This window comes from Poecilia latipinna, unplaced genomic scaffold (genome assembly GCF_001443285.1).
Source record: "Poecilia latipinna isolate Pla-1442-1.1 unplaced genomic scaffold, P_latipinna-1.0 Scaffold2390, whole genome shotgun sequence".
In the NCBI taxonomy this organism is placed as follows: Eukaryota; Metazoa; Chordata; class Actinopteri; order Cyprinodontiformes; family Poeciliidae; genus Poecilia; species Poecilia latipinna.
Window position 1 is genome coordinate 59469 of NW_015115006.1, and position 10927 is coordinate 70395.

The 10927-nt window shown below is 40.2% G+C and overlaps 1 protein-coding gene across 1 annotated transcript in view; it reads left to right on the forward strand.

Moving 5' to 3' along the window:
* Positions 1–1468: 1468 nt before the first annotated feature.
* The window catches only part of LOC106937613 (gamma-aminobutyric acid receptor subunit beta-1-like), a gene marked incomplete at its 3' end in the record, with an annotated part of 28767 nt that continues 19308 nt past the window's right edge, over positions 1469–10927 (forward strand). Inside the window, exons 1-3 of the mRNA XM_015019214.1 lie at positions 1469–4184; positions 4287–4378; positions 4455–4522. Coding sequence (XP_014874700.1) covers positions 4090–4184; positions 4287–4378; positions 4455–4522 — 255 coding nt within the window. The remainder of the gene's footprint in view (positions 4185–4286; positions 4379–4454; positions 4523–10927) is intronic.

Sequence of the window (10927 nt, forward strand, 5' to 3'; positions counted from 1 at the left end):
CACTAATAATGAGTTTATTCAAAAGGCAAAGTGAAAATCAAACATGCAAATAACCCAGCAGCTCATCAGGAGTGCTCTGATTTACTGCAACAATCACATGTTGGTTCTTGTGTGGGTGCAGAGAAAATCTGTTGATTGGTAATGATTAGAAATGAACAGAGCGCGGAAAGAAATATTAAAGGGAGAGCAGCAGGAGAATGGCGACAGCAGCTTCCCAGGGACGAGGAGATTCCCTGAGAAAGCAGGCAGCCGTGATTCCTTGAAAATCAAAACTGCTTCAGATGTCATTATCGCAAGGATAAATAACAGGAAAAACACCTTAATTTCATATAAATATTTTCTAAAGCTTGTAAGTCCTGAATATCATATTGTCTAACCTACAAGTAAAATAATGAATACCTAACGTTTATTTTTTAGAAAACAACTTCCATGCACTTTTAACTGTAAATGAACTTAAAAATACAGCAATTATAAATCTTTATTTAGTTTTTCATCATTTTAGCACTAGAGGCAAGAGGCTCTGACAGTGTTTTGTGGACAGAGAGAGGACGATCAGGAGTTGACAGATGGAGGAAACTCAGCAGCAGAAGGACGACTGAGTGGTGGAGAGCAAAATGATGAGTAGCAAATGATCTGGTTATGTGGGTGACACGTCGAGGTGACAACTCGGGGGGTGACACTTCAGGATAACACCTCGAGGTGACATAGCGGGATGACATGGATGAAGAGAAGGGAGAAAAAAAACACTCCATGCTCAAAAAAAATAAAAAAATCAAGTCTTCAGGCTCTGAAGAGACTGCTGCTGTGACACGTGCACAAACAAAATGTTTACATTTCTCCACCGAGTCTGCGCTTCACCGAATCCTGAGGACTTGAGAAGGGTAGGTGTCTTATTGTAGGATGGTGGAAGGAGATACATCATCTGCAGAAGAACCCTGCTCCAATCTGTCAAGGAGTTGGATGAACCTTGAGATTTACAAACTTCACCTACGATCAGGAAATATGGAACACGATCAGATGAACGAGATCATTAAAACAGATTGATGGACCACTTTTATTTGCCTGGGGATCATTTTGCACCTTCTGGTGGTAGCTCATTTCTGGCTTCTGAAAGAGTTTCAAGTTGGGGCTATGAAAATAAAATTATACCTACTAAATAAAACATAATTTTTTACTCATGGACTGTAGCCTTCATCCTCCAGGGTTGCACTGCTAAATACGCTTAGCTCAGTCTTTTACACCTGATCTTTGCTTTGTGTCAACATTTGACTCACATAGTGCCAGAAAAGTTGAATGTTACATGAGATCAAGCAGAAATTACATTTTATATCAAAAGAAATATCTGACATTTGAAGGGTATGTGTATGATCTGTCACTCCTTCAAAGGAATGAGTGTTCCTAGTACAGCTTTTTACTTCCACTCAACTTTCTATGAATATGCTTTTTTTTTGGACAATGTTTTAAATGCAGAGTTAGAATAAAAATGTTTAGAAAATCCAATTTAAAGTCAATTTAAATCTAAAGCCAGAAAGATTTTTTTTTCATTAGTCTGAGAACAATCAAAGCGCTTGTGTGTGCGTTTTGGGTAACATAGATATTTTCCACATACCCACTGACCTTGCTGATGGTGGTGAGTGAAACTTTCTTTCATCTCAGCACCAGACACACAATGCTTCTGCTGCTGCAGCCTTGGAGGCGTGCTGCCTGCTGGGTAAGTGCTGTTGTCAGGGCAGCTTCATCTCAGTGTTGGACGCCTCCCTACAGCCAGCAGCAAACTAGACTCCTGCTGCATGGCTTCACTCAGTCATATGAGAGAGCTCTAGCTGCAGTGACGCTTGGCTGTGGACACGCCATCATGCACATGGAAGATATCGCTTTGAATTGTCTTATTCCTGTGTTTAGGGAATATTCAGAAATTTACAGAAAACGTAATTTATGTGGGGTGATTCTGTCGCATTTGGTCTGTTCCAGTGTGTGCCAATTTATGAATAAAGATGTGCTCAATCCTCTTGTAGTTATAAATCTGTGAACCTGGCATTTGCAACATTACAAATTTCATGAATTTGAAAATGACTCCTTATTCAAATTGTCACGGCATTGTCAGTGAAATATTTCACAAAAATGGTGAAATTCTTTAAAAACGCAAAAAAAAGACATCAGGGTGATGCTTTCAGTCTGTTCTGGTGAAGAAGAGGCAGCTGCATGAGCTGAAAAGTGATGATGTGGACTGACTGGTTCATCAACCCATCCCCAGGTTAAAAAGGTTATCATTTAAGGAATAAGATCATGGGTGCAAGGAGCTGAAATTAGCTTCCTGAATAGGTGGGCTGGGAGCTGAGCTCCTAATTTTCCACAAAATATTGCTGAAATCTGGCCTTGTTTTTATAAACCCAATGTTGTGTGTTGTATGGGATGCATCTTTACCAATTCTTCACATGCAGTTGATGTTACCCCGGTAAAAAAAAAAAAAATATATTTTTTTTTTTTTTTTTTTTTTTCAATCATGGTTCTTCGATGCAGCAATTTCTCTATTCTCCTATTTTTTTATATTAAATTAGATTTTTTTTTTCCAGTTACTTTTTTCACATTTCCTGCTGTTAGTTTTGCTTCCTGTTGCTAGCAGGAAGCAAGATTGTAACTCACCTGGTCTGTATTACTGACGATCTTCCTCTTTATAAAGTCTGACTCCTCTCTGTGGTCGTGGTTTAGTTTCTGTCTGTAGAATAGCTTTTTTTCTGCAAGTAGGAGCTCTTATTTAGTCAATTTCATTTCCTCCCTTTTTTTCTTCCCTGCGTCAAGGTTAATGAGTGAGTTCACCTTTTGCTTTCTCCCTTTATCCTTCAGTCTTGCTGAGGTTGCTCTACCTTCAGACTCTCACTCATCACTAGGCTGAGCAGAAGTGGTCTTCAGTTTTCTAACATGCCAGGCCATGCAGAGAACTTTATACGGTTAGCTAATTAAACTAAAAAAAATACATCTTTAAATGAATGTTTTGAATGAATATACACAATGATCTATTGAATGAAACAACCCACATGAAAACAGATAGCAAACATATAAATGCAAATGTTCCTGCTATCTGTCTGTCTTCTAATCTTTGCCAATATTTTAGACATTTTCTCTTGATTTTTGCTGAGTTTCCCTTCCTTTATTCAATCCCAGTCTCTGTGTGACTAAACTAAAGTAAGTAATTTATCTCAATTAAACAAATTTGTTTCACTCTATTATAAACGGAAACTGGCTTATCCATTTTTGTCTTTATTCATTGATGTGAATTTTTTTTCCTTCAAGATGCCCATTTTTGAACATCTGTCTCTCACTTCTCGGACCACACTTCAGTCTAAAAGTCCAGAGATAAGAAAGTGGAATAAAGAATGTTCCCAATCTGCTGATATTTTTGCTTTACCACCTCATGAGAAACGAATAGATCAGATTGTTTAAAGAAATAATAAGAAATATTATTTAACCTTAGTTTTAACATATACAATTGCCAAGCTTCTTGGCCACATCCCGTTCTGACTACCCCTTAAAAACTTTGTGGATGTGCCCCTGCTCAATAACCGATTAATCAGGTTATTAATCGGTAATTAATAACCTGATTCCCTGTAAGCTCCCATGGTCGATCAGTCACAGATCAGCGTGCATCAGTCCCTTTGCTATTTCTGTGCATCCCGTTACGCCGCCAGGAGTTGTGCGCAGCTCCCCGGACGTGCTCGCGTCGCACCGCGCCTCCCCCTCCTCTTCTCCCGTTCTCCCTCTCTCTCTCGTTCCCTCCCTCCAAAGGTGACCGGGGAGTCGCGCTCCGTGCCCGTTATTTACCGTGCCGAAGTTGAAGCGGAACCTGACGCAGATCAGCTGATGGAGGTTCTCTGCTTGGCGTGCAGCTCCTCTCTCCATGCTTCCCCTCTGCAGGTGAATCGTTCCTCACATGTTCGTCTCTGCGCTGCCGCGCTCTTCTTCGCCGGGGCTTCGTCTTCATCCAAAGTCATGTCCCCCCTGACGCTCAGATGTTGGTGAAAGGACGCGCATGCGTTGATTTATTTTGGAATACTAATTTTGCCTCCTAAGTTGCGTCCCTGCGAGGATCCAATGTGGAAGCCGCTGGCCGCATCAGAGTTGCCAGCAATGTGGATTACAGTCTGCAGCGTGTCTCTGCTCATCACTGTGGTCTGCGGTGCGCAAAGGTGAGATCTGACAGCAGCACCTCTGATTCCACACAGGCCTGAGCTTGTTTTAAGTAAATCTGAACTGGAAATGCTTTCTCTGCTCCCCTCCCAATCTTTTAGCGCAAACGAACCCAGCAACATGTCCTACGTGAAAGCGACTGTAGACAAGTTGCTGAAGGGCTATGACATCCGTCTGCGGCCTGATTTTGGAGGTAAACTGCAGCCGGTTGCCATGTGGGGCTCAGCGGGGCTGCTGCGCCGCCTCCTAACGCTCTGCTGTCTCCACAGGAGCTCCGGTGGATGTGGGAATGCGCATAGACATCGCCAGCATTGACATGGTGTCTGAAGTCAACATGGTAAGTTTGAAAGCAGCGCAGAGTGGAAATGTGTGTTTTGCTTTGGTGCAGCGTTGCTCCTGAAGGAACTCCCCTCACGGCCCCCCATTTCCCCCCCCTCCCAAAAAAAAAAAAAAAAAAAAACAATTCCCTCCCTCCTTTTCCTCCTCGTCGTCTTCCTCCTGCTTTTCCCTTCAGCACCGTGATGAGATCCGCAATGTGTCAGCCCCAATCCGCATGCATCAAGTCCTTCCCCGCGGTGTCACAGCCGGCGGTGGCTGAGAATTAACAAGGCAGGCAGCTGAGAGGCTGCTTAGTGATTCCACACACGATCTGCGGCCTCAGCGCGGCGTGTGGGACAGAGAAGGTGATCAGAACCGTACAGACGGGGTGGGGGGTAAAAAAAAAATAACCAATTTTTTTTTTTTTTTTTTTTTTTTTTTCTGTGCGTGCTCTGCTTGTTTTTAGCCTCAGCGCAGTAATTGCATAACGGCTGTCAGACAGCGGGGCTGCGAGTCTGTCTGCAGAATATGATGTGACCACTTCATACAGAGCACAGAGTACAGCGCTGCCAAGGTGCACAGAGGCTGAGAGAGTCTGACAGATTCACACGTTTCCCCTCCCCACGCACTCTGGCATAAACACACTTTGACTGCTGCATGTTTGACTGAATGAAGATGTAACCCAAACACACTCACGCACACACACGCAGAGTTGAAATGAGGGTGAATCGGACAAAAGTTTGAAGTTAAAGCTGATGGGCTGGTTTATTGAACCTTTCTTCTAAGGTTGTACCACTGATGTTGACCAAATGACTTGAAAGGATACAAAAAATGAAAACGAACCTGAAGTAACACTGTCATAACTGTGCAAATGCCTTTTGCTTTTTTGCATACTTCTCACCTTAGTTCTACTTACACACCACATATTTATGTACGCATCTTCAACCCATCTAGGCGTGATAAAGAAGTCTCGCTAAATTTCAAGTCTAGTCTCTGAAAAATGGAATACAATTTGAGCAATTCCAAATGAAGGTGGTTTTGAATCTCTCATGTAACAACCAAAGTAATGCTACTGATCTGTCCTGGTGAAAACCAGCCCCTTGTTCGAAGTTATGGGGTCTGAACCCATGGCACTTGAGAAATTATTGCTTCCTCTATTGAAGTTACTCAACTGCTTATATTTGCCTCTGACATGTAAGGCGCCACTTCAACGCTACAAAACTTACTGAAAATTGCCTGCAGTTTAAACAACCACTGTCCACCGTAAAGCTGAACCAGATGGCTGTTAATGTTATTTCAATGTTTGGAGGCGTGGCAAATGTGGACTGGTTGGCTTTGTTCACTTCCTCCACTGGTTGACAACAGTGAGCCAAATAACCATGTAAGATGGTTCTAACACCACCACACTGCATGTCACCCATACGATTACAATAGTAATGCAGTACCAAGTAAGTATTGTCAATTGATAAAATCTCTTTAAAGGAAGCTATGTGGATTACATTAAGTTATCAATGTTACAGCAGTTCCTCATACTGAGCAAGTGTCAGTAGAAAGCAGCAAACCCCTTTCAAGCACTTTGAAAGCACTTTGAATTGCCTTGTTGTTGAAAATGTGCTATATAAATAAAATTACCTTACCTTGCCTTACCTTTCAACATTAGCAAACCTTCATTCATTTGAGTATTTAAGATGTTAAAAAAAACAAAAAAACTGGTGACTAAAACTCATAGTTCAGGAGAACTTTCTAAGTTCTGAGTACAAAGAGCAGTAGATGCTCCAGTAATATCTAGGAGTAAAGTTATCCTATCCTACCCCAATAATTAACACATGTGGACAATAGGGACATTGTTAATGTTCTCAAACCTGCCCTCTGATAGTTTAAGCAGCTGTTAACTGAGTGGTTTGAAAGAATGAGTAACTTCAGTAGTGCTTTGATAGCTCCCAATATTTTCCATTTTCAGCTTTGAATTCAGAATTCCAAATTAAAGGCAGCAACTGTTGACTGAATTTCCCTCCTAAGTGGAGATGTTGACTTAGAAAAAGAGACCTCCAAACCCCAAATAGCTGCTTCGGGGTTTAATGTGTAAAATTCAGTAATAAACGGTTTATTTGCTCTGCTGCCAGTTTGAGTCTCATTATATCATCACGCTCACAGTGCTGTCTAACCTTAGTTAGTGAACATCTTGTTTGAATGCATAAAAAGCAGAGTAATGCGCTATTACTTGTTTATGCTGCTAATCGTTGCCAACTCCATCAACACCTTATGCTGATTTTCTGACTTGCAACTGCAAAACTGTTGTGTGATTCACTTCCACAACTGATGCAGACGTGAGACTGTGAGTGGTTTTTACAGTCTAACTTTGGAACGAAGAGCTCTAACCTTGATTTTTAGAGCTTTTTATTGCTTGTTTTTGCAAAAAACTAGACTGTTTTCTGTTTTCCAACCTAAAAGGTTTTGGAGAGGAAAAGGGAGCATGGCTTGTACAAGAAGATATGGGACAGACGTTCCTTTTGCTAAACTTTCTCTATCCTTTGTCTGTCCTTCTCTATTTATCCCCTGGGTTTGTGATCCGGCGCCCTGCCAGGCTGCTGACAATAGAGACGAACAGTCAAAGGAACCTCATGGAGATAACTTATGTCGGCTGTTAGTCTTCCATGATTCTGCCTCCTGTACCCCAGCTGGAAGTTCTCCTAAATATCTTTTAATGAGTCTGGAAAAGTGGCTTTGTAATCTAATTTTATCTAATCTGATTTCAGGGTTTTCTTGGATGCATCTCTTTAGATTTATTTATTTTTTTTCTCCTGGGAATAACCCGTTAAGAGGAGGATCAGGAACTCCGAAGGAACTAGAGTGCTGTGAAAATTTATTTACATACTTTTTCTGTTTGTGGTTGTTATGTTTAAATTTTAAGATCACCAAAAAAATGTCCGTTTCAAATTTGAGTAAGCCTTGATACAGAAAGGATTTTTGATGCTTTAATTCATTAAGGGGAAAAAAAAAAAAAAAAAAAAAGTTTAAACCAGTCGGGCCCTATTTGAAAAAGTAATTGCGCCACCGTTCATGGGAATGACTTCCATCATGTGTTTGAGATAGCTGGCTGTGTGTTTTTTGCATTTCTGTAGATTAATTTTGAGCCACTCATCTTTGCAGAAGACTCGAGAGTAAATTTTGACTATGCCACACCACATGATTATTTTACTCATTGTGCTTTTCTTTTCCTGAGCCTTTCAGAGGTGAACTTGCTGGTATAGTTCAGACCATTGTCCTGAGGCATTACCCAAGCACTGTTGAGATTAAGGTCCTGTAATGATGGTCGAACAATCTGGTGTAGGAACTAGAGAGCATAAATCATGGTTCCATAGTTTACTGAAAACTGTTTCAATGTGAAGACAAAAAGCAGCTCCTGACTATAATATTACCCTGAAACACTTGCAAGTTTTTGAGATGTTGAAGTCTCACCCAAGGATGCAATTTTTACACTTTCTTTCTTTCTTTCTTTCTTTCTTTCTTTCTTTCTTTCTTTCTTTCTTTCTTTCTTTCTTTCTTTCTTTCTTTCCTTCTTTTACTTTTACTTTTACTTTTGGTGCACCATAAAGTTTTCCCAGGCTGGAAGACATGCACAGTCTCTCCAGTGAGTTCTCAGTTCTCAGTTTGAGCCATCCCTCTGTCTGTTTTTTGCAGAAAGGTGCAAGGAAAGATACCGATTTCAGTTCAAAAATACTTTATTGATTCCAGAGAGCAATTAAATTAAAATAAAATACATCCAGAGTGCAGCTGGGTCCTAAACCCTAAAAGAAAACTCCTTTTTATACCTACATGAAAGCAGCCACATGTTTCCTTCAGTTAAAAGATTGCTAAACTTGTGAACAGATGGGGTGCTTCAGTTTTATTTTTAACAGAAAAGAAATGTGAAGAAGGTAGTTTTATCTAACCTTCTCTGTCCTTCGTACATTTCGAAGAACTTCAGCCGGCTTATTACTTCAGGCTTTTGGAACAAAAGACTTTGTAGTTTTTGTATTTGATCTCATGCTTGATCTGTTAATATTTTTCTTCAATTCATGCAAGCTGAAACAGTGATTCACAATTCTTTGCAAGTCTTGATTTACTGATCATCATTTTGACTCTGGTGCACGAATACATGTTGGAAATGAGCTACAGTCAGTTTCAGCTCACGGAGGCTTAAAGAGTCTCGGTGGCGAGTTCTAGCAGCTACTGCCCGGCCCAGCCACGAAACCAGGATTCATTAATTCATCCTGCTGCAATTGTGTGGGCTTTTAACGCTGTTTAAATTCACATTTGCACCTACTAAGGCTGTGATATCACAGTAGTTTCTGCACGTCTAACACCACCGCTGCTGTGCGAGTTAGAACAAACCGTGAGTGAAGCTGAAGTGTTTGTCAGAAGATGTTCAGATAGGAAGAGTTGGGTTTAAATCTGATCCTGTTATGGTTCGTACCGGGCAGAAATCCAGTTTGTAAATATTGTATTACGCATTGCTACAAAATAAATTTAAAACATTTAATTTGTTTCATAATTCAGGAAAAATATATATATATATATATATATTTCCAACAGTTTTTGATGGGTGAGAAGAAATGAGCTCTTCCTACCTGTGTTTACTTGTATGCAGCTAAACGGTGTTTGTTTACTTCAAAATGGGATCTTCACACCTAAATTGCTCATGCCATCCTTTTTCTGTCACCAGTAAGCAGCCAACCATTCATCTGACATATCCTCATTAAAGTAGCATAATTTTCTTCATGAAAACAATCTGTTCTGTCAGTACTAAAAGACACTGCCAAACGGTCTGTTTCCAGAGCTCATAGCTATATAAGGTAGTGCTTTGCTGTTTTAACAGGTGTGGTTCAAAATGTTTTTTGTTTTTTTTTAACAGGTTTTAAGATCATTTTCCCAAGATCAATTTCTTTCTTTCTTCCATGATTTGTTCGTTTTCTGGTTCCAAAATATTGTGATATATCCTTTGTGATGGAAAACATGAATGTGAAGAAATATGACTTGCCTAATAGCACTTAAGATTTTATTTTATTTTGCTTTAGCACTCTTTAACTTATACTTGGCTTCTCATGCACTTATTTGGTGGTTACACCTCATCACTTGTTCAGCCGAAGGTCAGCAGGGAAAGAGGTGGAAGGTTCAGTCCCTGGCCTCGCCGTGATTTAACCTTTCTTGGCAGTCTCAGGTTATGCATGTCTAAAATAGGAGGTCTAATAATCCTCTAATAAACTCACTTCACTCTTAGACCTAATATGTCTGGATTTGTCACTATGTCTGCAGTTAATTCAGATCTCATTTCCACAAAACAAAACTCAGCAGGTAAGAGATGTTCAAGGAGAGTTTGGGAGAATTTGTTTCAGTTCATTCCTCATTTAGGAAAATGAGTACAATTCAAAAAAGAAAAAAAACAAATACGTGGACAAGTAGTCTTTTTTTGTTGTTTTGTTTTCCCTCTTCCTTATTTTCAACAATAACTTTACAGATGAATCCTTTAACATATGGACAAAGGACAAAGCAGCTTACTCAGCGATCCCTGAGGACACGTCTCATGTCATTTTGAGACAAATCAAGCAGTCTCGTCCCTGACACTGACGCGACCCCGGTGGACAGGGCCTGTACCAGTCGTGAGGCACAAGTGGACCTGGCAGTTAGTGAACAGATTGCAGGCGGGTTTTCAGATCATTGTCAGATCTCTGCTGGTCTAAGTCATCAGACATGGTGTGCTGTCAGAAGAGAGGGCAGCTGGGGAGGTAAAATAACAGTGATGCAGCGTGATGTTTGCCTAAGAGTGATGAAATGTGGCACCCTGTGGGGGGTACAGGACTTAAGAAAAAGACATGAGCATGCAAATGTGTTTTAGGCTTGCAAAGGCATGTGCATGCAAACATTTTGGTCCAGCCATGTAGATTCGGTGTGAAAAGCTAAAGAGTCTGGGAATACATTGCAACTCTCCGTCTAATCTCAGTTCTCAGATGTATTATTGTCACCAGTTTCACATATTTAATTCATTAATGTCTTATTTTCAGAGATGTGTGTGTGTGTGTGTGTGTGTGTGTGTGTTTCAGATATGTGAGTGAAATACAGTGATATGTATTTTAATACACATCGCTGTTTTTGTCATTAAAAGATTTTGGACAGTTTTGCAACCCGTTTATCATTTTAATCCACACCATATGAAGATTTTTTTATTTTTTGCTAGTGCTGAGGAAAATAATTATCATCCAGGAGGATTTAGTGTGTTCTTGTTGTTGTTTTGGCTGCTGTGTGAAATGACGAAATATCCTCTGGCAGAAAACCTCATCCAAGATGCTTTAGGAGGCTTGCGTCTGACAAAAAAAAAAAAAAAAAAAAAAAAAAAAACGAGGAAACAAAAACAGGGCCAAAAAAAAACTTTTTAGCTGCTAAAAAA